The 27,011-nt window shown below is 33.2% G+C and overlaps 1 protein-coding gene across 1 annotated transcript; it reads right to left on the reverse strand.

The window, feature by feature from the left end:
- Nucleotides 1-1,650: 1,650 nt before the first annotated feature.
- On the reverse strand, nt 1,651-26,580 carry LOC126815128 (CD109 antigen). The gene is made up of 36 exons (XM_056099558.1): nt 26,539-26,580; nt 25,815-25,945; nt 24,381-24,564; nt 23,414-23,582; nt 22,792-22,862; nt 22,505-22,559; nt 21,947-22,020; nt 21,739-21,778; nt 21,403-21,487; nt 20,895-21,006; nt 19,633-19,875; nt 19,106-19,297; nt 18,623-18,733; nt 18,219-18,281; nt 17,769-17,957; nt 17,176-17,325; nt 16,821-16,958; nt 16,362-16,410; nt 15,674-15,799; nt 15,175-15,283; nt 14,925-15,042; nt 14,488-14,607; nt 13,522-13,638; nt 12,297-12,428; nt 11,313-11,484; nt 10,511-10,699; nt 10,165-10,243; nt 9,722-9,893; nt 8,741-8,842; nt 8,054-8,231; nt 7,069-7,466; nt 5,893-5,955; nt 5,460-5,599; nt 4,787-4,961; nt 3,093-3,198; nt 1,651-2,871 (listed from the first exon to the last, which is right to left on the reverse strand). Exons 2-36 carry the CDS (start codon nt 25,928-25,930, stop codon nt 2,687-2,689), a joined length of 4,722 nt encoding a protein of 1,573 aa, XP_055955533.1. The 5' UTR covers nt 25,931-25,945; nt 26,539-26,580; the 3' UTR covers nt 1,651-2,686.
- Nucleotides 26,581-27,011: the final 431 nt, after the last annotated feature.

The following is a 27,011-nucleotide window of genomic DNA, read 5'->3' on the forward strand; positions in this document are numbered from 1 at the left end:
GGATACGCCCACATTTTCGAGAGAAGGATAGAGAACAAGCTAAAAAGAAAGTGATTTTTCCTTCAATCAAGGGCCATAATTCAGGAAATTACAATTCGATATGCGCAAATATCAATATCGAAAGGAACCGAGATCTTTGTGTTATAAACTTACATTTCAAGTTTCAACAAAATCGGATAAAAATTGTGACCTCCATAGGATCCACAACCTTGATATACAATATTTTTACGCTATTTGAGAACGAAGGGCGGCCATTTTGTCTGTCAGTTTTGAGCCGATTTTCACGAAATTCGAACTCAGCCGTCCTTATGGTGTAACGCTGATATAATAATACGTTTTTTTAAATCGGATAAAAATTATGACCTCTATAGGGTCCACAAGCTAAAAACGCGATTTTTCGTACAATAAGGGGCCATAATTGATCAGGAAGTTACGGTCCGATATGCGTGAATATCGAAAGGAACCGGGATCTTTGGGTTATAAACTTACATTTCAAGTTTCAACAAAATCGGATAAAAATTGTGACCTCTACAGTGTTCACAAGCTAAAAATGTGATTTTTCGTACAATCAGGGGCCATAATCCATGAAGTTACAGTCCGATACATGCCAATATCTAAAGGGACCAAGATCTTAGGGTGATAAACCTATATTTCAAGTTTCATTGAAATCGGATAAAAATTGTGACCTGTATAGACTGTTCACAAACAATTGTGGACGGACGGACGTCCGGACAGGGGCGACGACAATATACGTCCACATGAAAATGTGGGCGTATAAAAAGATTGCCATTTCCTTGACAGCTAGAAGCTGTTGCTGCAAAAGCTTCTGTTCCTCTCCCACGTTTTCATTACAGCAGGAATTTCATACTTAGCGATATTATTATAATATTCTCAGCAGATAGTTAGAATAGAATGTTTAAACTTGGTGTAGACGTTCATTAGGTGAATGCCTTGATAACATGGAGTTCTATGATGAACATTGTCTGCTTACGGTAAGCAGAAATAAGCAATCTGATTGGTTGATGCTTTGAGGCACGATAACTTCGGTTATAATGAAGTGAGAGCGATGGAACTCCGAATATAGATTCATTATATCATTACCATCACTAATTTCGATGGTGAGAATTTTCTGCTTAGGCTAATGAGCGATAAGAAATTTGATAGTTCAAGATTTTGGAACATAACTCTGCTTTTAATTGATGTAGAATGCTTAGACTTAATGTAGATTCTTTAGGTGAATGTCTTGGCTGAGTTAAATGATTAAACATTTCGAGCTGTAGCTAAGCAGAACTTATCAATTTCATTGGTCCATGCTTTTGGACAAGATAATCTTGATTCTATCTGATAGAGAGTGATAAAACTTAGTGTATAGTTTGATTGCTTGATACTTTTGAAAAAAAATAAATGTGCGATTAATTAATATGCGTCATCTATTTATTTAGGGATTTCAGCGGGGGACATCAGCCTCACTGTTGGCTTGTTTTTACTATGAAACTAGGAAGATTCCTCTGGATCTTAAAGCAACTTCACCAATAAAAGTTGATGCATGACATGAAGGACAGTTCATAATACAACACATTAATTCTAAAGTGATCTAGCTCACCAGAAATAATAAAAAATTTTATCTAAAAACGATTTATTATGTAAAAATATAAGTATTATAAAGGAATGTTTTAAACATATAATATGATTGATTTTTCAAGTAACTAATAAAGAATTACAATGTTTAAAAATATGATTACAAAATCTATATACAAATTAATTAGTATCCTAAATTATATTTATGAAAAAATAATTACAAAAAAAGTAACCATAAGCATGGCTGTCTCTAAATTTACAGGATGAAAAATGCAATATATACAACAGCATATCATATAAGATGAGCAATTTAAAAGGGGACAACAATAAAATTGTTAAGACTTCAATTTTGTTGTTTTCATGTCATTATTCTAGGTATGCTTATTTCCCTGTATATGTAAACATTATGTTAAATCTATTAACAAATCTATGTAAACATTATGTTAAATCTATTAACACATAAAAACAGACCAGATGCAATATACAATGAGCAAAAATATAGATTCATTTCTCTTTTTATACAAAAGGGAAGGAAAAAGGAATTTAGCACTGAATCAAAGGAATTTAGCACTGAATCATAGCTTTTATTTACTGCAATCTATTCAGTATGTAAATGGCAAGTTTTTGCTAAAAATGTCTGTAATCTATCAGATCAAAGATTGGCAAAAAAAACCCTTTTCAAATTTCAAAATAATATTTTCTGTACAAATTTAACATTTCAAATAACTAATTTACAATAAGAATATTCAAAATAAATAGCTACCATTTCAAAATGTTTTTTTTTTATGTGTATAATCATATTCAAAAATGTCCCATGAAATAATAATCTGTAGGCACATTTTTGTTATATTGAATGACAGAATATCTTTGATTTGGACAGATTTACATGTACAAATATATTAAAAGTAGCATTGGAAAATGAACTTTGCCTGTTAAAAATTGTTTTTAAAAAATATTCAAAAAGTAGGATATATAGAAATTTTTGTACAGGAATGTGCAAGAAAATATTAACATTTCTGGATAACAATGAAAATTACTAAAATGAGCCTTTCTTACTAAAAGAAAATGATTACAATGTTTTAAAATTTAAACTGTTATTTTACAAAAATCAGGATCGCAATATATACTGTCGACTAAAATATCCCAATATCAGACATAGCAATGATATTGATGCCTTTATGGCCGAGGCAACATTAAAGGAGGGACAGTAAGGACACTGGTAGGAACCACAAACAAAGCAGACATTTAAATTAAATAATCCATATGTCGTATACATAGATGTATTGTGCATCCCTGAAAAAAAAAAATAAAACACATTGATATCTCAAAATAATTTTAGTAATATTTTTATACATTGACTTTGTCTTGTATCAAAAGTAATTTAGTATCAATATAAAATATGGGTTTGTTTTTATTAAATATAATTTTATAATTATTTGTATTTAATAAAACAAAGATTTTTTGTTTTTTAATTTCTTACAAATATTTGTACTTGATCAAATTATTTGAATTACCTGGTTCATAATAATCATAAACTCGCATTCTGTGTTGAATTGTTGCATTCGCTACAGGATACCAACGACTGCCTCGTAAAAACACACAAGTCTTGCTCACATCAAGCTAAAATGATAAATAGATCAAAATTACCTAAATAAAGAGAGACAAATTGGGTTTATGTCCACATTTGACACAAACTAGGTCATTTCGGCAATATCTTATGGTGCAGATTTATTTTTCAATAAAATCCTTTCTATTAACTTCACATCCATAAATATCAGTAGATTTTTTTTTTTTTTAAGCAATATTTTTATTCAGATTTGTATCTGAATAGGGATTGGGGAACAGGCATAGCCTATATTAAACCCCTCTCCCTGTCAGATATAGATACATGTATTTCTATTTTAGAAATAAATAATCAATGTACACATGAAAATATGATTACTGTGGTTGTGTTACAGCTGTCTATGGAATGGATTTGCATTTTAGAAATAGGCGAATAATGTACAAGTGAAAATGTAGTTACAATAGGTGCGTTATAGTTGTCCCTTGAAGCGTCTGGTGATTTCGAAAAAACGAGTGGACAATTTTAAAAATATTGAGTGAGGTTTCTATGTCGCCAATTCCGTGCAGTAAGACTGTAGTGTTTTGATGGATAGTCGGTAGGTTATTATTTCGGGCATCTGAATATAAGGAGCAATTCAATAAAAAATATCAGTAGATGCATGCCCTCCTCAAACCTTACAGCTTAAAAGTACAACATATTATAATTTGAAAGCAATAACGGAAGTTGAAGAAAATCTAAATAATAATAAGTCTGAAAGATGCATTTAGAGCTAAATCTGTCCATTGTAGGTCTTTCTTTTGGCCTCAAATGTTATACAAATTATTAAGTCAAACAAAAAAAAACCCATTAACAATGGGAAATTGACCAGACACATTTTTGAGAACTGTCAGTTCCTTATCTAGATCTTACATAATGCATCTTTAATGATACTTTCCCGCATACAAACTGTGTGATTTGATGATATATTTGGACTAAAAACATCATACTATTCAAACTAATTAATCTATCAAAAATTTGCTTCAAATCCCTCGCAAAACTTTGTATTCGAGAGAGAGAGAGAAATGGGGTTTAACGTCCACTCGACACAAACTAGGTCATTTCGGGACGAACACATGGTTTTAATTTTATTTCAATAATTCGCTTGCGCATAGGGGTCTTTAGCAGTGGGAGGAAACCGGAGGACCCGGAGAAAACCCACGAGGTTGGACAGGCGACCCTACTCATTGTCACGTACAACCGGGGATTCGAAACCACAACTTTGTATTCAGCAAGAGATATGTACAGCTATAAATAAACTGTTGTAAGATGCCATGTCTGTCCCCTTACTTCATTGTGGGAGAGTCTATTTTTCAGAATGTATCTTTCATTACTTACTGTCCATTTACCATACATATTGAGGTCAAATTAATTCTTAACTATTTTCTGTCAACTTAATTGCAGAATTTTTTAAATGTTGACACCCCCCAATGTTCCCAAAACCGCCTAACCATATGATCAAGAAATGACAACTCCAGTTAGTGATACCCTGTCAATTTTTCCCAGTGCTTGCCCCATGGATGTTTTTCGGGTAATACAGTATTTATCTAGTGAGATTAGCCGGTGTCTATCACATATACCAAATTTGCCATAGTTTTTTTTACTTACATAATCAAAGTAATATACAACTTTTCTATTGTAAAATTCAGCTCTTTTTAAATTAGGTACAATTCCTGATTGAACGTAATCACGGAGTGTATCATTCATCACAACATAACCTGTTGGTATGTCAACTTCTATTACGGCTAAACCACTTGTTAAACTTTTCTCTGTATACACCCAACTAAAACACAATAATAATAATACATATAGTTATAATCCATCAAATTTTTATATTTTATAATGATGTAACCATATTTACCTACTAATGCTTCCTGGTTATCAAGAGGTCTTATATTTAATCATGGCACCAATAATTCTAGATCATGACATGTATTGTATAACTGAACAGGTGCAAGCAGTAATGGGCTAATATTGATATCCTGATAGCAATTAAATGACCTGGAACTCTAGTATTCTAGTTATTTCCAAATCATAAACAACTTGTTTTTTTTAGAAATTATCTGTCAGGAAAACACACTTACAATTCTAAAAGAAATCTTACAGTAACTTTGTGTATTTATTTTTGTTTCTGACCAGCTCCCACATGAGCAAAAATGTTAAAATATTAAATCAGTGTTGAATACAGCATATGTGTTGGCATAACTTTATCTTCCATCCTTTATTGTGGAACAAAGTAGTACAGCTCTAGGCATATATATTATAAAGATTCAAAACTGACCTGGCACATATAGACATTTCCATAATGGAAAAATTCCTCCCATGATATTTAAGCTCGTCAACCATCAAATCAAAGAATTGTATTTCATCTTGTGTAGGTTTCAATAACCATGGATATTCAACATTCACAGTAGTAGTAAGCTGATAATAGGAAGTAAAAAATATAGTGAATAGCGGGAAGAAATTCCAGGTATATTTTTTTGAGTTATTCAGCTTTAAGGGATTTTCTCCCATATTTGAGGGTTTTACGAGATAAAAGATTTTTTAAACCCAAACCAAAATTTTCTTAATTTGTATTTTTGAAAAGTTCAGTATGATCTCTAGGTATTTATAGGAATAGTTTTATTTAATGAATATTTTAAAATAGACTATATTAAATGTCAAAAGTTGAGCATTTGGACCTACAATAAAAGATAAATAATGATTTTTATTACCTGCATAAGAGCTCGTCCTGTACCTTGTGTTAATATCCTCATTGCTCCCCATACCTCTGGTATCTATAATAAAGATATAACCTGTTACTGTATTCAAATAAAAAGTAAAATACAGTAGAATCTGCATTAAGCAGCCACCCAAGGGAATTTTCACAACTGACCGTTTAACGGGAGTGGCCTCTTAATAAAATCTCGTTGCTTTTTGTGCCGACATAAATTAAATATTACGCTTGGATGCATTGGAAGCGGTAAATTTGGCCGTCGCTGAATCTTGCGCCGAACGAAAATTCTTTACTCAAATCTCGGACATAACTTAACGGGAGTGGCCTCTTAATAAAATCTCGTTGCTTTTTGTGCCGACATAAATTAAATATTACGCTTGGATGCATTGGAAGCGGTAAATTTGGCCGTCGCTGAATCTTGCGCCGGACGAAAATTCTTTACTCAAATCTCGGACATAACTTCTGTAAACTTGTCATTTTGTACCAACCTTCGATACTACTGTCTGCCATTGTGATGCATTCGATAATATTTATCCATTTTTGTGAAGAAAATCGATGAATTCATTTTATTTTATCAAAAAAGCACATGAACAAAAAACATCACCTATTTACAGGGGGTGTAACTCTGTATGTAATATTATAGGAGGCGCTAAGAGAGATACTAGATGATCGTGACAAAACTCGGTACTTTTATTTTATTCAATCAGTATCAAATAATGTGTCGTTACGCGTGAAAACAATGATCAGGTTAGTCGTTTAATAAAACAAAAGATTAATTAATAGATAATCCCGAATTGATTGTTATGTTTACATTTCTTTTTACCTGATCAGTGGGGGTCCAGTTAATTAACTACTACTCACGGGATTAGCGGGGGTGTTACAAAGAACGACAAGATGGTATCATTCAACAATGGCCGTTGAATGGGCGATGTTTTGTTGAATTTATTAGTAAAATAGTGACCGCTGGCCGCGTTAGAGGAGTGACCGTTGAATAAAGAGATAAAACAACAGAATTTCTACGGGGGGAATTTATTGTGACCGCTTACAAGGAGATGTCGCTGAATAGGAGTGGCTGCTCATACAGATTCTACTGTACTAGAAGTTTTGTTTTTTTCAAAAATCTTGAATATGTCTCTGAAAAGCCTCAAAATATAAAGAATTAAATGTCACTTACATAAGCACTCTGTAACCTGGTGTAATTTCTTTTACTGATAAATTTATTGACTTTCCAGTTAGCTGTAGCTGTAGATTCTAATTGGACCATCAATTCAAATACATTACGATTAGGATCAACCTGTGTAAACTTGAACAAAGCTTCCATAGCAACCAATGTATCTTGTGTAGAAGCAAATCCACCAATACTATTTCTCATTGTTTGTAACCATCTCATCATAGAATCACGATCCAATTTGTTTTCATTATTGTCTATATGAGCCATTAAAGCATATGCTGTGGATTGGACAGCGTATCCATCATTCATCAATTCTTGACGATTTAATAAAAATCTAACAGTATTAATAATTTGACTTGGGTTAACTGGTACCTCTTGATCAGCAAAATAAATTTCTTCACCTAAAATAAAATAGATGATTACCAAAATGATTTGGAAGTTAAAGGTCTTAAAAATTCACATCACCAAATGGATTCTAATTAGAATTGTGTGTTACAGCTGTCATATTTTCAATTTGGAAATATTGAAAAGTATTATCGGAACTTGAAAAAAAAAAACACGAAAAAAATTTGTATACATATTTTTATTTTTAATACCAGTAAAATTGATACTTAAATATAAGTAAATTTCCCCTCTTTCTACAATCACTTTTTTTTGTGTGAAATATACAGTAGAGCTACCAGATTCTGTCGCAATTTGTTCTAGGTTATCCATAATCTTTACCCTATTATATAGTCTGCCCCCAACACTTAAAATCTGTTCAGATGCTCAAGTTAAACTGATTTAAAAAAACCTGGTAATAGTTAAACCAATTTATAAATCAGTTTAAAAACACACAGCTCTCTACCTGTCTTTGAGAAAGATTTTCTGAAAAGCTGGTTTATCTTGGCCGATTGAACAGCAAAGTGACAACATGTATTGTTGCGTAATTAACTAGTTTACAAAAAAAGCGTCTGGACGACCCATTATTATTGCTTTCTATACTTACTTTTTTTTTTGTTGCTCATTAATCTATTAAAAGCAGTTTTACTCTTTTCTTGACTCCGAGACAGAGCATAAGCTGTGATAGCTAGATGGAATATTTCTGTAGACGGGATCTCAACCACTTTAGCAGATAAATAATTTGCAGCATTTGATCGGACTGAGTCCAGACAAGCAAGGGCATCCTTTAATTAAAACATGAGAAATGCAAAATAACTGCACAAATATGAATTTGATGTTCAGAATACAATTCTATTCTTCAGAAGTGAAATGAAATGGGGTTTAAAGTCCTACTCCAAACAGGTTAATGAAGAAGGGGGGTACACTCCATGCATGTGTGCTATGAATTAAGATTTTTCCCAAACTCTAAATTCAAATTTCAACTGTCAAGGCTTCTTTCACATGCACGTCAACATCTACATGGAACTAGGAACGACTAGATACTGTACCTTGGCAGGCTCTCTATACTGCACCACTGACAAAGGAGAAACCATGCTGGGGAATCAAAGGGCAACTTTCTTGGTCAACACTGGCATTGACATCCTAGTTAGTCAGTGAGCCAGCCCATTACTCACTGAGTGACCGTGTCTCCCTGGGAGTAGGCTGATCATAAAATTGAAGCAGTTGTTCAGCAGATCACAGATCTGTCAACCATGCAAGTTCGATACCATATTTGTAGATGTAAAATACTTACACCAGAGACATCTGTGGTTTCATAAAGAGCTATTAAAACATAGGCTGTAAGAGGTATAGGGTGGGTATACATCTGTTCATCTTTGATTGCTTCATAAGATGACTGAAATTAAATCAATTCAATAACAATTGTCATAGAAGACTACCTGATGGAAAAAGGACCAGAAATTTTTTAATTTTTACAAAAGCTCTATTTAACATTGGGCTTGCTTGATTTATCCGCCGATAGGTTTCTACTACAGCGTACGCCGGTCAGGTTACCATATCGAAGCAAATCAAGTGACCTGGCTGATAAACAATATGGCGTCGGATAATGTTATAATATTAAACCGGTTACATGACATGTTTTAATCAAAAACAGTATTCTTGAAAGTGCCCGCAAAATAAGCAGAAAATTATTATTAGTAATATTACCGAGAAAAAATAAATGATATATGAACTTTTGGATTTACGAAGCTTAAATTCAACTTCAAAACATTTGGTTTAATTTAAACGCTTTAAAATTAGCGTTTTATGGCATTCCCAAATAACGTGAATTTTATCTCATTGATATGTTCACCATCTTGCGCCAGTGTTGGCCGCTGCTGCCAAAGCAGGGCATTGGGCGTACGCCGCAGCCAAACTTTTGCCGAACTGTGGTCAGCCGGTATGCGCCGATATTGACAACTCAAGCAGGGCCATTAGGATATTAGCTCCTTCAACATTAATTATACGAGTATAACCAATGTTTTTTTTTATTTTGTGTAACTTTTAACTATACCCTGGACTACCAAGATTAATATATCTATGTGATGCTGAACATTTTGTCTTTTTTAAATATGTTGTTAAAGATGAGATTTGTAGAAGATGTAAAATATCTAGTTAAATTTCAATGTTCAGGTTTGGAAGCTATAGATAACTGAAATCAATATGGATTCTCACAGAGCACAGAGAAAAAAATAAATATATTCTGTAAGTCTCTGCTAAATAATCCAATATTTACCATTTTTCTGTCAAAAGCTATATCACTGGGATCAAAAGCTCCTGTTGTTGTGTTTTGTTGGGAACATAACCATAACACCATTCTATTAATCAACTCTATCGGAATAAATAAATCTCTCTCCCATTCTCCAAATCTTGCTGAATGGAAAGTTTTAGTTGCAAATGCTGTCAACCTATAAAAACAAACATTAATTATATGCAATTTGGTTATATTATACCCAAATACATAGCTTGCCAGGAAACCCGGATTATTGACACCCTCCCACCGATTTGTCACCACGGCCCTATTGAAATATTTCAATTTCACTGTTATGTTTTTGTGGCATCTAGCACGTTTGAAATGTATAAAACATCAAGATATATATGCAGATGGAAAGGAACATTGTTTTTTTTTTTTTTACTGAACTGCTACTGATGAAAATTTTAACATTTTTTTATACTTGCCATATATTGGGTTTAGGATCATCTCGGAACATGAAGAAGTAACCATCTTTATGCATATAACCTAATTGCCTCTGCATGGCTGTAACATAAAAAATATAATATATTTTAAGTTCCTAATTTAAAAAAAATATGAAAAGTCATTATTCCAGGACCTCATAGGGATTCATCGTCATCTGGAGCAAGTTGCAATGATACCACAGAATTGACAAGCAAAGTGTCTCTGAAGTGGGCAACTGTATTCATTAATGTTATTGAGTTGACAAGGTCATTCCACACAGTAAATATTTATCAATTAAGGCAGATCTAATAAAATTTTGTTCAGCTTACGGATTATCATATTACATACCAATATTCATGTTTCTGAGTCCAACCTTCAAGACCTCATCAGACAACTGCTGTGATGCTTTCATGAATCGTAAAGTTATCAAATTATAGGCAAAATTGAATGTGATCATTTCTCCTCCTCCATATGGTCGATGTAAAATATTTTCAGCATTTAAATAATCTTCAAAGAATCCAGGGGTAACAACATCACCTTTAATATAATGATTAGTTTATATGTAGGATGCTTTATAAAACTCAAGATAATTCAATGATGCTGATCGATATTGCTGATGATGATGTACATCAACATTTGGAAACACAGATGCACTAAACTGAAATACATCTGCCCAGAATCTAGGTAAAACAGTGTCTTTTTTTTAAATTACTGCTAAACTGTGTTACATAAGATTAAACACATGGCTTGCGTAGATACCAAGACCCCAACTAGATTAACTGCACCTTTTGTAAAAGAACAAAACCGAATGAATATGAAACATGGTTTTGATATATTGGGAATGAATGAAATATGGATTAAAGTCAAACATTTCTGCACCTACAGGGCACACGCCATACAGTCTGCTATGAGGGAAATTTTGCCTGGCCAAAAGTTGAATTCCAACTGTCAACGGTTCCTTTACGTGCACGCAAAAGTGTACACGGGACCACAGTTTTCCAACCTATCTGAATGACTAGGCATTATCCTTGTAGGGCCCTGCATCCTGCATCAATGATACAGGGAAACCAAGCAGAAAAATCTTAAAGTTTCATGGAGAACACTGTGATCGAACCCTTATATTGGGTGACCAATGTGATAATTTATTTACCAAAAAGACTAAGGTGAGCCACAGCCGAACCAGGCACATAAAGATGTTCTCTCTGTTCTGGTACCACAAACTGTTCTGGAACTGGCACATCAAAATCAGGAATAATCAGGGAACCATATCGAATCAAATCAATCAAATATGGTGTGTGGAAATAATTCTCCACACCATCAGGCTAGAAATAATAATTATATTTAATGAAAAATGTGACTAAGGTAATTCATGGCATAAAATTATCATCAAAGCAGGTGTGGATTTCCGTGGAGCAACTCTTATCAATTGTGAAAGAAAGTATTTGAGCTTTCCGCATTTTTTTATTTTCGAACATGACCTTTGGTTAACTTGCTAAATTCAGTTGTCAAATTCATCAAACAAATTACATTGAAATAGCTCTTTCCTGGCAAGTCTGCTAGACAAGGCAGGTTCTGATGCAGAAATTTTGTTTATATTTTGATTCTGATGAAGAAGATTTTTAGTGGTATATTACTCAAAGTTGCATATAATCTTATCTATAACAATTGTTTATTAACATGTTTAATCAATTTAAAATCAAAACACAGACAGGGCTTCTTGAATTTCTGTTTTGCATTTTGTGGTCGTATATGTCGTTGACGCACCACTATTAGAATTTTTAAGCAAATCTGTTTTCCAAAATAACTGACCCACCTCTGAAAAATATTTTCTTGGTAGACACACTAGCCGAATCATTTGGCCAAATTACTGGTCACACCACGCAAATCCTTCGCTTGATTCACGAGTCATTTACATCACCTTTCACGTCACATGATTAATCATAGTGGGCAACCATGTCTTCAAACAATCACATGATTTCTCAGCTCAGGAGTTGTGTAATTTCAGCTCTACTTGTGTAATTTCAGCTCTACTTTAAGGGAGTAATCTGTCTTGTAGGGATAATGAAGACAGTACTTTGCTGAATGTTCACCCAATATGTTGTAGTGTAAAACTAATAAATCAATAAAATTTTACCTTAACATGAATTGTTTTTCTGACTTCATCTCTTTCCATAAAACAGGAAGCAGATACTTTCAATTCAAATTGTCCTTTAATAATTTTAGGAACAATTGGCATGTAAATATCTCTAGCTTGACCAGGTTCCAACTAAAAATATAAACAAATATATAACTGCAATATGTCTACATATCACGCAAGCAGATTTGAGCTAAACGGCTCACATAAATTTTAAACAGATCAGATCATAATTAAAGCCTCATCCACATGCCTACTTTATCCAACAATAAAAAATATATGCCTACCAGCAGCAAAGTCATCAAAGCAGATCTGAGTTAAATGACATTAAATGAAATGAAATGAATGGGGTTTAACTGTTCTGCTCCAACTAGGCTAAAGAAAACAGGTTTACACCATACAGTGTACTAAGAGAAAAATTGTGCTCAGACAGCGTTACTACGACCTACTCTTAAATTCCATCTGCCAAGGGATTTTTTTTTACAAGCAAGCCAAAGTATACACAGGACTGCCCTGGGCCCTTATTCACGAAAACTTAAACTAAGATACAATTGAAATTTTAAGAAATACTGCAATTCGATTGGCTGACCAATATGCAAATTGGATATATGCAAATTGATTTTACTGGTCAGCTAATCGAATTGCAGTATTTCTTAAAAATTTTGATTGTATCTTAGTTTAACTTTTCGTGAATAAGGGCCCAGCACAACACTAACATGGGGGGGGGGGGAAAATCAAGAGGAACCCTCTCGGCCACCGCCTGGAGCAAACCCAAAACATCCAAGCTAGCAAGCCAGCTTCTAAGATTTCAACACAAAGGAGATTACTCTGAAAATCAGTAGCATTCCTTATTTCAGTAAGAAAGATCACCAACAGAAATTTTAGAAATAATTGCTGCCATCAAAGTTCTAACAAGGTTTCATAACAAAGGAGCATAACTCTTGATGTGATTACTGAAAATCAATAGGATTCTTTCTTCGAATGAGATACAAACTACCGGGTACACAAATTTTAAAAAAAGATTTACTGATGCTTGTAGACTCTATCAAGAAATGTGACTGCCAGATGGACGGACGAAGACTTAATAACAAACCTGCATGACGATGGAATTGGGTTCTGAGAAAATTGAATGAATTATTGTAGCCTCTTGGTTGAATGGAAATTATGACAATTGTGATCAGATTGAAGATTATAAAAATGAATGATAACAGGATAATAAACTTACAAATAATAAAGTTTGATGATCACCATTGTGTGTGCGTGGAGCATATGAACTAACAATACCCATATCTTCAACTAGTACAAAATCATACTGTGGATCATCATGAATTGTAATCAAAACCTGAAATAAAAATATTCCTTAATAATGTAATTAATGTCATTATGCCTGATGTCAACTATTTTATTCATAAATTTCAAGGTAAATCAAGTTTGGTGAGTGTGTATACGTATAGATAGTGTCATATTGAGGATTGATGTGGTCTAAATCCTTATGCTTAAGTTGATATAAGTTGTCTCCCTTATATTGTAGTTCTTCTGCCTTTTTGAGTACTAAAGATAGAGTTTTTAATGGGATTGCTAATTGTAGGCTGGTCGTAGAGGTTTTGGAATTTATAGAGTCCACAATGGCGGCTTTAAGTATTTTGGGGAATACCAGTACTAAGGCTAACCCTTTTTAGAAGACTGAACTTGGATCCAATTTACCTCTAACCCATCTTAAAAGAGTTAGGGTTATTATTCCCCAATATAGGCCTACTGATTTACGCCGCTATTTTAGTCTCTGGAAATTCCCGGACCTCCCTAACCTGGTTAGCAGATTTAAATTCTAGTATAGAGAATGGTATTTTTTCATTTTCTTTCCCTCACAAGTTTAAGGTGGGCCAACACCTGAGGATCCAGATAGGCTATAACCTCTCACAATAGTCGAATAGATTTATAAATAGAAACACCCTATCTACACCATGAATAAGAAATATTGCACAGGAACTGTCAAAAGATTACAACAAGATGCTAATCAGTTTTCAGAAGTTTGTAAACATGAGAGGGAAACAATTATCAGTTATGAATTAATACTTTTGTAAGCAGAAATATGAATTATACAATCATTTTTATATAACTTTAATAACAGTTTTAATTTATAAAAGTTATAATAATGGACTATAAAGTATCAGATATATGCTAAAACTCATACCTCGATGTAGTCATCGGTATACCAGTGATTAAACACAGTAACTCGTACACCAATCTGCTCACCTCTAACAACAACATCAGGTGTTTCAACTTGTATATACATATAACGAGCTGCATCATACTATAATAAAACAAGACATGTACGGTAACTAGCTAGCCTATATGCCATAAAGAGCTATGTCATATTATAATAAAACAAGTAACATTAACAAGACCAATTCAGGTAGATGGTATGCTTTGTTTGCACAGCTAACAAATATTTGTAAACTTCCAGTTACATTTTTATTCTGTAACTCATTAGTGCAGATTTTATGATTTATTTACAGTGATCATACGAAACAACTACCCCACCCATTAATAGAATAAAACAAATACATAAATAAGGCGTAATACATAAAGAATTCATTAATGTTTAATTAAATAACTACATGTACTTACTTTAATAGGACGCTGCATGATACCAAGACCAATTTCTCTACTAACAGATATTCCATTGATGACCCAGGATAATGGATATTTGGGAACATCTACTCGGAAGTCCACTCTACCGTCTGGCCTAAAAATACATAAGTCAGATATATAAACTGTAATCCATTTTGGTTTCCTTTATTACTTTGATACTTAATAATTCTATAATCAAACAACTTTGAGTGGTGCAAAAATCCATAGATTGAGAAAAATAACTTACTTGACAAATATCTCTTGCCAGGCCCAGGAGCTATCATCATAGAAACGCATCACACGACTAACTCTGTCCATAGCAGTTCGATGAATTAATCTATCGTCTTCAAATACACCTAAATGATATATAATACACAAATGTCAGAGAGATGATTTAATGATCATTCAATACAATCTAGGTCATTTCGGGACTAACATATGGTACAATTTTATTTCTATAGATGACCTGGCGTTTGAGGTTTCAGATAAGTATGAATAATATCAATAACCAGAGGTTGTATCACTATTATAATGAGAACAGATCAGTTTCGTAAATATATGATTTATTTACATCAGAACCATAAATATAAAACAGTATATAAATACAACAGGCACATAAATTAACAGGAACTAAACTAAACCAGGAAACAATAACATCAGCACGGTACATTAATAGACAAACATTCCGCCCTTACCATATACAGGGCAAAAAATGATAGACTGAAGAATCACAACGAGAAACTTACATCCCCATTCATCAGCTCCATCTGTACAATCAAAGTTACCATCGCATTTCTGTTTTAAACTAAAACACTGAGCTTCACCAGTAAAACATGGATACTGGTCTATATTACGATCACATCTATCTGAATCTAAAATAAAACAAAACATAAATCTTATTACAAACAAAATTTGTAATTACTATCAAACTTTTCTTTAAAAAAAAAACCCCAACAAACAATGAAACCATACTGTGATATGTCAGACAATTACAAACATACCTCTACCAATAAACTCCTTCAAGTACAAATAATTCAACAAATTATTGTCAGACATAGTATTGAATTCACTTCCGAATCAACATTATCAAAATTCCTCTAAGCTATGTATGCTTGATTTTTGGATGGGAATTTAATATAATACAGTACTGAAATGGGATTCAATCTTTGCATCGATTGGACTAATATAGATTGCCATATGAAATGCAGTTTTCCTATAAGGGAAATTTTTCCAGACGTGCTATGCCTACTCCTATTTCGATTTAGAATGTCAAGGGATCTTTCAAGTACACACCTTGGGTTATTTTTTTTATTTATCCCATCCTAACAACATGACGACTCATAAGGGCAAACCATGCCAGAGAATCCTGAGGAACTTTTTCAGCTTTATAAATCAAGGCAGTTTAAATCTGAAATTCAACATAGCTGTACTTACTTAGTACTCTGTCTAATCTGGCATCTGTTAAAACCATTAAACCAGCCGTCTAGAAAAAAATGAAACATGTAATTTAACCATCTATAATGTGTCATAATTTCTAATACATATCTTTACCTATTTATAAAAGGGTTGTTTCATTAGATCAAGGTAATCATTCATTTGTCGATAAATTAATTTAACTTAATCAAAAATGAATATATCAAACATATTTGTGTTAATACCAATACATTTTTTTCAGTTCAGTAGCATAACAAAATAAGTAGTTCCACCATTAACTTAAATATGCATTTATTATTTTACCGATGTCTTTCAGGAAGCAGTAATATCATGACATGTTAGTTTTTGGATTTTACAGTGTCTGATTATTAGCAAAATTAATGAAGTAACACAAAACATTAAGTCAAGTCAGCAAAAACTAAACCACCCAACCTCTCTCTTAGAATATAGGTTACTTACATCAAAAGTTGTATTGGCATCAATACCGTAACCATTAGCATGGAAGAATTTATATTCATATTCTGTATCAGTGATTCGCCATAGATGTCTGTAGCTACCATTAGCTGGTTGATCATAAGTTCCCAATTCATCAATGAGCTAAAAACATATTCATAAAATCTTTTATATATTTGAAATAATAATATATTCAAGAGCATCATTTCCACTTACCCTTCTTTGAGTATCCAGTGAACATTGATAAAAAATGTTGACTTTTTTTCAGGTTTGTTAAAAAAATTGTTTCCTTTTACAAACAATTAACATTATCTTATGTTGTTAAATAATAATTTTTTTTAATAAACATTTCTATACTTACATTATTCTCACTAATTCCATCATTCAAACCTCGAATAAACAAATCATGAGGCATGGCAGCAAAGGCAACATAGGATCCGGGATCAGCATAGGCATTGAATTCCAAAGTATCCCGACTGAAATCTTTTCCTCGATTTAAATTTAATTTCACCTAGAGAAGAATATTTTACATATATTTAATTTAAAACAGAAATTGATTTTTCTATTAGTGCATGGGTGGTTCTAAGGGGTGTCCATTGACGAAATTAACAGTCAGAACTCAGAACCATGAACAAAGGTTCAAAGTTCTGCTTTCCCCTTCTTAGCCCACAGAACCCTGAACTCTATAACTATTTTGATATCAAGCGCAAGGAAAAATGCAATATAACTCTCAAAATGCAACGTAAACGTCCCCTAAGCTACTTTGGCCTTGGTCCACATTTTCTGTATTAATGTGGCGAGCTTCATTATAAAACAACGCCTGCTTGCACACTATTCAGGTAGGGATCTTGACCAAGTGTAATGTATCTGCATTGCAGACGTTATTCAATAAAAATAGGCGAGATAAAATAAAAATCTCATGTCGTGGTTTAATCTACCAAATGAGATAACTACCTGATTTTGCCGAGTTCCATTGACAAAGAAATTTAAAACATCAACAACAACTTCTTCAGGTTGTCGAATGTAGAAAACAACAATTCTAGCTGTAGGAATCATCTCACGGGACAATGCTATTGCAAATGTTTTCTGTCTTGATGTCATTTCTAACTCATCACCAATGACAATATTACCACCAGATATAACCTAGAAAAGATGTACAAATACAAATCTAAAATAGTGTAATTTTGCTTGGACAGCATCTTTTTTAATTACATATTTTTGAATTCTAACTCAACCGAGACCGTTTACATGTGCTATGAAATGGTATGCAAAACTTTTTTCAATTTTCTGACTCAACACACCTTTGTATTGAATTAAAAGAGGTCTGTACTATTTATTTATAATAAGATCAAATAGCTGTAGGAAAGTTTTTTTATAATCTTTCTTGAAAAAAAAATATATTACCTGGTAAAATATTCTTGGTACAAAACTACTGGTTTTTACATGGAATATCATGTATTCATTCACCTGAAAACAGTCAATAAATTGTAATTATCCAATAGTCAGAAAGTTATTGATAGCATACAATGTATCAGTATATGAATTAAAGAAAGACAATGTTTAGTTTCTAAACAAAACAATACATCTTGCTAATTCATTTCAACCATTACAGGGAAATATTTCCTGGCAGTTATGGTATATTTTAGGCCAAAAATCTTCTTGTGTGCAAAACACCAGGGAAATATTTGGCTTACAACAGATTGAACAACAAATTGGAAACCATGGCCGCAGTTTGAATAGACTCTCTTTATTTGCGACTTTGAATACACCCATTCCAAAATTTACAAATTATAGAAAGGAGGTGGTACCTTTGGATGAGTAGTAGAAGTTTCAACAACGATATAGCTGTTACTTGGCGAATTATATCTTGTTGCTCGTAATTCTATTTTCGTAGCGGTTGGATCATCATCATAGTCAGCCTGAAAGTAAGACACAATACATGCAAATGATAAAATTCACCCTGACAGCCAGAGCGAGAGAGAGAGAGAGAGAGATCACTTTGAGATCAAAGCCTACAATTAAGTTAACTTTGTACTAAACTAAATCTAAATACAACTCTATGCTGTGATCAAATTAAATTTAGTTTGTCCTACTTTTCTGCATCAAATCTAGCCAGCTAATGAAAATGGACATGGGGGGTAATTATTTCCTAGACAGCTATGTTTCCATTAACTACACACTAACCAGTACACAAAGTCTATTATCTCAACTGCATGACTAGACAATATTCCTTGCCATGCCCTCCTTATAGCATGCTACGATCAATCAGAAAATTAAAATTTTAAACATACCTGTAACAACATACTCTCAGCCTCAGCTGAAGCAAATATACGGAATTCAGCAATCCCATTTACAGGTTGGACTTGTATAGGATTATCGTATCTTGCACTAGCTGCTGAACCAGAACTAGATATGGTTGGATATAATCGTACAATACGATTATTGGTATTTACTGGTGTTCCATCGTAATTCATAACAGCCACCTAATAATACAAATTTAAATCTATTAATGCTTCAAGTACCAAACAACAGATATAGAAAAGGTATGGAAGTGGGATTTACGTCTACAGATAAACAAAGGTTGCCACTCAACAAAACATACACCAACCAGTGGCTGTGGAATAACCCAGGAAATTATAATGGAAACAATAGCAAATAGGCCCTTAAGAATGTAAGAAAGAAAAGATTTATAACATATGGACAATGTACTTTAAGGTTGCACTCAGGGTTGAATTCTTTGGTGAGTAAGGTATGATTTTTGGTCTGAGTACCTAATTATTTCAATACAGAGATAAGCAGTTTTAAATATAATACTTACAGCAACTTTCATAACTGAATTTGGTTTAAAAGTCCGAACACGATCACCAATCCACTGTAATTTGATGCGAGAATTAAAGATGATTGAACTAGCCATTCCTGTCCGATTTTCTCCAGAATCCCAATCAGATACATTGACATGAAATATTAATTCACTATCAATAAGATTTTGCCCAACAAATCTACGATTTGCTAATTCACGGATTTCCTGCATTGTGAATTCAAAATCAATTCTTCCTGTATGCTGAAGAAAAAGAAATAGCATGGTATAAGATCTTTAAAGTTTTGGTTAAACAGAGGATTTCATAGCTCAAAATCCCTATTAAATTGAAAATTATAAGAATAACTTAACGAGCAGTTGCCATGCAAATATGCCCACATTTTGCAAGAGATGTACAGAGAGCATGCTATAAAAGCCTTTTTTCGTACAATTAGGGGCCATAATCCCAAATGTTAGGTTCTGACATGCGACTATGTTGAAAAAAACCAAGATCTTTGGGATATAAACATATATTTTAAGTTTCGTCAAAATCGGATAAAAATTGTGATATCTATAGTGTCCACAAGCTAAATTCAGGGGCCATCATCCATGGAGTTACAATCTAATATGCACCAATGTGAAAAGGAACAAAGATCTTTTCGTACAATCAGGGACCTTAACCCAGGAGAGAGAGAGAGAAATGGGATTTAACGTCCACTCAACACAAACTAGGTCATTTCGGGACTAACATATGATTTAATTCTATTTACATAATTCGCTTGCACGTAGGGGTCTTTAGCAGTGGGAGGAAACCGGAGGTCCCGGAGAAAACCCATGAGGTTGGACAGGCGACCCAACTCCTTGCCAAGTACAACCGGGGATTCGAAACCAGGCCAGTCGACTCAATGACAGACTTTATGATACAGCGCGCGCACGCTAACCATTCAGCCATCCAACCCCCCCATAACCCAGGAAGCAACATTCTAATATGCGCCAATATCAACAGGAACTAAGATCTGTGGGATATAAACATACATGGTAAGTTTCATCAAAATCAAATAAAAATTGTGGCCTGTGGGTGTCCATAAACAAAAGTGAACAGATGGGCAGGCGGGATGACATAGGTCCACATGAAATTGTGGGCATATAAAAATGAACAATAATAATGTAAATTTTGTTGTCATTTACTAAACAGACAAATATCATCCGTTAAGAGATTAGCCAATATATGGTTGATGGATTTTTACAGGATATTTGATTTAAAAAGATCAATATTTACTTACGTAATTGTAAAAGCGGTAAATATACGGATAATCGCCATAAGCTGGAGAATTGGGTGGTTTAAAATACATTGTTATAGATGCGTTACCAGTTACAGGTTTACCAGATGTTTGACTGAAAAATAAAATATATCAGATGAAGTAGTTCACACAAAGAATAATACAGAATTTAGAAATAAAATAATAGAAATGGTAATATTTAACCCTGTACAAAAATTACCAGGAAACCTACATACTATCAGCACCCATGATAAATATTACTCATTAACATTTACAAAATATAATAGAAAAATTTAGAAATAAACTTAAAGAAAAGCTACCATTTAATCATGTACTAAAATTGCAAGGAAACCTACACGCTATCGACATCCCTGCGAAAGGATTTGAAAGACAATATATTACCAGTAATAAGCATTTATTTCACTGCATACAGAAAGGATTTGAAAGACAATATATATTACCAGTGTAATAAGCATGTTTACTGACTACAATAACCTAAATAAAATCTTACTTAGCCAACATTACACCACTGATTTTCTCTGCTGTATCAGTTAAATATGGCGGTACAGATACATTAACATCAAATCTTGGTTCCCCTAAAAAAAAAACAACAAGAAGTTTGTTAAAAATAACAGTTCGGACAGAAATGGTAAAGTTAGCATGAAAATCCTGAAAGAAGGGTATGACTGCTTCAGGGATTAAGAAGAAAGTCACAAAGAGAAACTTCAAGGATATGTATTACTTTTATTTTTTTAATATTACCGTATATTATTTCTTTTACAATTTATAAACATTGCTTTATTTTTGAAAAGGAAATTAAAGCCGTAAGAATAAAAAAAATACTTACAAAATTCTTCAACTGTAAAGGGTTTTCTGTATGTATGACCCTGAAGAAAATGAAAACTTATTATAGGAGAGAAAACATTGGAAGGTTGAAAAAGTTTTTTTACTGTTGATTTCATTTATTTTAAAGTTTATATTAGTTTATCCAATTTAAGAATAAACCATTTTAAATTTTCAAAAATACATGTAATTAATATTAAAGAAAGACTTACAAAGGCAACAACTCTAATCGACCAGTTGCCAAAGCTTGGCTGATCTGAAAGCCGGAACGATTGACTAACAATACCTGAAAAAGACAAAGACAGTTTACCAGGCAGGTAATTAACATACACTCACTCTTTTATCAATATATAGTAAAGAAACAGAAAGCCAGAAGATAACACTGCATACAAGATATATCACACACATGAGAACCCATGTCGTGTATGTCGAACATAAGTCAATTTTAAGTCATGTCTAAACTGGATTCCTTCATTAACATGTGATAATTTTATAAATTCATGTGTTGGTAATTTTCATCTCCAAGTTCAATGTCATATAATATTGATTTCCAAATGGTAGGCCAAACTCCACCAAAGTATCAGAGATTTAAACTTTTAACCACACTGACAATAAAACGAGGATGAATATAAATTAGGGGTTTCAATCAAATGAAACCTGGATTGAATAAAACATGTTATAATAGTATTGCCAAATTTTTTGTAAATGTTAAAAAAATTCATCAATTCATAAATAAAAAGACAGGGGAAATGATTAAAAATGTACAATACCTCCAGCATTTGTTTGTAAACCTAACCATCGTCTGACTGGTATTCCTGTAGGAGCCTAGAAAATAAAATATTAGATTTCATATCAAAGAAACATAATATGATATCAAAAATCATTAAAAATAAAGAATTCTTCCTTGCATTAACTCTTAGAAAATTTCAATGTCTGTGGATACTGGATAATCATGGTCTATAGAGGGATATAAACAAGATTTCTAATAAAGGAGCATAAGTTAGGAAAGGGCCCTTGCTGAAATTAATAGAATGTGGCCAAAAAATGATATACTTACATCAATGTAAACTGTCATACTTCCATATTTAGGCATCATGTTTGGTAGAATTGGAATCACACGGAATTGAACTAAAGAAGAAAGTTTTTATTGTGTTGTCAATGCACAAATTAATAATAGCCTATAACCATCCAATCTTTAATGCATATCCATAAATTAACAAATGCAAAAACAAGTTCCATGACCCCCCAAAAATGTTTAACACTTTTCAATCAAAATTACTTTGGGATAATTTCATAAAAATTCAAATTAAGTTGCTCCCACCAACACCCACAAATTAAATTTAGAAAATATATTATAGTGGCTCAACAAGTAGATAACTGAATCGCTACACTGTAGGCCCTAGATGTGATCATAGTATTGGCTGAAATAGTAATTCATGATTTTCCAGCATGGTTTCACCCCAATTTAGTCGTTCAAGTTGGGCAAAAAACTAACGTCCAGTGTACACTTGGTGTGCAAATATAAGAAATCTTGGAATTTAAGAGAAGGCCGTAGCGCTACTGTCCAGGAAAATTTTCCCTCATAGAGCACTAAATGCCGTATGCCAGTCTCCATTAGCCAAGATGGATCATAAAAGTAGGATTTTAAACCCCATTTTCTTTATATTACAGATACCTACCTAACTGTCCCTGTTTATAAAGAGGTTTGCTCATTTGAATAAACAATGAAGCTTGCTTAGTATCAAACAGAATATCTGTCTCATTATAGAATATATATCCACTAATTCCACCATTTAAAGTTCCTTCTACTCGTAGTTTATAGGAACCAGCTGGGGCATTTTGAGGCATCTGAAAAATAATTTGATTGCTCAGTTTATATCAATGTAGATAATTAGGATCCCATTTAAAGAAAAAACAGGGAAAATTTGAGCCAACAATTTGTAAATGTTTTTCATTATTTTGTTTATGCTCCTCAACAGCCGTAGAAAACTTACAAGATTAATGTTTATTCATTGTTATTCATAACCAGTACTTGCAACAAGGATTTAATTGTTGAAGTCATAATTTGAAAGGGAAGTTCCATAATCTGAGAAGGTAAGACTGTACAAGACAAAAAATTAAATGCACCAAAAAGTGTGTGAGCATTTACATAACAGAAAATGTGAGAATATTTTCGTTGGGTTAGATATATCAATTCCTTAGATAACATCTAGAAGTATGGTGTAATATCCACAACAAAAACACAACACAAGGATAGATACAACTACTTCTGTTATTCAATAACAACGTTTTGGAACACATACAGGTTAGATATACTAAGTATTCTAGTTTAGCAGTAAAACTCAACCTTATTGTTTTACATGCATTATATTTTGCCAACCCATATTTTTCAAGCTATTTCTTTACGTATCATCTCATTCATCATTGATCCCCTTTAGATTCACCACATCACAATTAAATGTTTGCAAACAGGTAATCACTACCAACGATATTTGACAACCTGCTTCCCCACTATTCAGGTCAGGGGGGCACCCCCACCCTCTCCTTAGAATTTAAAGTCCTCCAACCCACTCAAAATGTGGTTCCTGTGTCACTGCTTACATGTAAGTAAGAATTAATAAGAAAAAATTGTAATATCACTTTTACCTGCAGTTGCATAATTCTACTGGAAGCGCGGTCAAATTTCATCGAAGTTCCAGCATATGCCACATTCTCTTTCACAATAGAAACTTTCACATTGACATGACTGTACTCCAATTTTAAAATGCTTGCAAAAATTTGAATAACTTGATTGGGGCGGATCTTCTTTGGAACAATCACCATATAAATACTGAAAAATATTTAAAATGTTATAAATATGTGAAGATCATACATACTGTATTAATGTGTAGTGTTTCTGCACTGGGTTATGTGCTCCAATACTGGCAGTGTATATAAAAATATATACAGAAACTCCCATGAAAAAAAAATCTCATATCAAATTGTTAAGAGCCATTTTTTTCCAAGAAAACCATTTATACAGACATACATCACACCAGTTAAAATACATTGTAACATGCTTAAGGGTGAATCTTGCGTTTTGATTGGTCAATTAGACACTGTCGATTGGACAATAATACCCCTCTGTTTTAGTAATTTATTTTAAAATGCTAAAATAGCATGTTACAATGTCAATAAATACTTTCTATTTCACATTTAGAGGGGTGTTATTGAGCAATAGACATGTCCCGAGATTTTATATACGGTCATTCCTAATGATCTCAGGTCATGTCTATTGCACAATAAAACTCCTCTCAATGCGAAACAGGAAGTGTTTATCTCCTAAATATATAATGAAATGGGGTTTAATGTCATACTTTTCTGCTCCATCCCGGCTAATGAAAATGGGCATATGCAATGCAGAGTGCTTTGAGGAAAATTTTGTATAGGCAGCAGCACTACAGCCTACTCTTACTTTGAATTCAAATGGTTAAGGGTATATTTACGTGCACGCCAATGTGTACGCAAGATCTTTATTTTTTGTCTCTTTCAAATGACTAGATGCTTTTCCTTGCCAAGTTCTTCATCCTCCACCACTGACAATGAGAAAATCCTGAGAATCTCATACCAGGAGCCATGTTCCTGAAGCAACAACTGCGAGTTTCACAACATCTGGCCATTGCTTGTTTACTTCACAATTCTCGAACTTATAGCTATGTTATCTACAGACATGTGAGCAGTAGCGTCCAATCAGAGGTTGTGACATCGCGACCTCCACGGAAACCTTGACATTGAATGAACCTTGAACTTTGCAACTCGATTATCACAGGTAGACATTTTAGCTTGGAAGCGCGAGACTTGGTATTTGCGACGATCGAGGAATCTGATAGGCTCACAAGTTGGGCTTGTACCCAATTGATATTATATAATAGTGCCGCAATATGTAGGGTATTATGCGAACGCCTTGATAAGATGTACGTAGTTAAAGCGAGATCAAGTCTTCTATTGAAGATGACCAGAAGCAAACCCAAGACCTCATGGTTAGCAAAAGACTCCAAAAAAACTTATACATGTATTATGATTATAAGAAGTATGACTTACGGAGGTCTGGTTTTGGGACAACCTGCTGTATTGTCTAGCATACATTCGTCTATAAGAGCAGCTGCCGTTGAAGTTACAAAGACAGCCAAAACGGCTAAAGCAAGCCGTGATAACATTGTGGGAACTTTATTCTGAAATTAGTAAAATGTCATAATTGAGGTCAGAAATGGTTAAATTTAAACATTTAAAACTTTTAATTGATACATAGGGATGCAATAAATAATAATTAAAATGTAAGCCATTGATAATTTTAAATAAAGATGACATTAGCCTCATTAGGATAGATTAATTTTTAACTCCTATGATTGTTTCTGGGCATTCCTATTGGACTTGGGAGTATAAATCATAATGGAAAGAAATAGTCCCATCAGGCACCGTTCCTAAAGCAATAAGTTGTTATTTACATGTACATCTATCGATGATAAATAAAAATCGAAAATTCTTTAAAAATAAACCGTTACAGCTACATATGAAAGCAAAAAATAATAAAAACAGTATCCATATATGCTCTGTTTAGCAATGATACGATAAATATGACGCCATTTTGAGTCATTGCTAAATACATATATACAGCAACACAGGTGCGCGATAATATTTATACTTCAAAATTCCACTAAATTCAATAATTCTAATGTTGTTAGTTTTCTTTTATAATAATATAATTCTGTAATATAGATTATTATACCGAGTTTTCTACAAAAAAGGTGCACAATCATAAACTTACCTGTAGCTTTATTGTCCCCCCTTTCCGTCGTTTGAATACCTGAAGAATGACTGTTTTAGGTCATAGAGTTCAAGGTCGCTATATTCAACCGTGACACTTCAAACTGATTATCCCCCTTTAACTTTGACACAAAAATAAATTCATGCACGTGTTCTTATTTTTACCTGCCCTGTGGTAAAAAATAAACGTAAAGGTAATCAGAACACACATCTGATCAAAACATGAGAAAACAAACATTTAAGCGTTGTATGCATGTGATTAGTTTAGCGTTATCATTTGGTTAATCCTCAGCCTATAATAATATAGCCTACTGGTCAAAATGACTTTGAGTTTATATAACGTCACATTCTTCTGCACCGACTGGGCTTCTGTACATGGACATACGACATACAGTGTGATATGAGGAAAGGTTTTGCCCGGACAGCGGCGCAATGTCCTTTTCTTAATTGGAAGTCCAAATTCCAATGGCTCTT

This window comes from Patella vulgata, chromosome 3, assembly GCF_932274485.2.
Source record: "Patella vulgata chromosome 3, xgPatVulg1.2, whole genome shotgun sequence".
Lineage (NCBI taxonomy): Eukaryota > Metazoa > Mollusca > Gastropoda > Patellidae > Patella > Patella vulgata.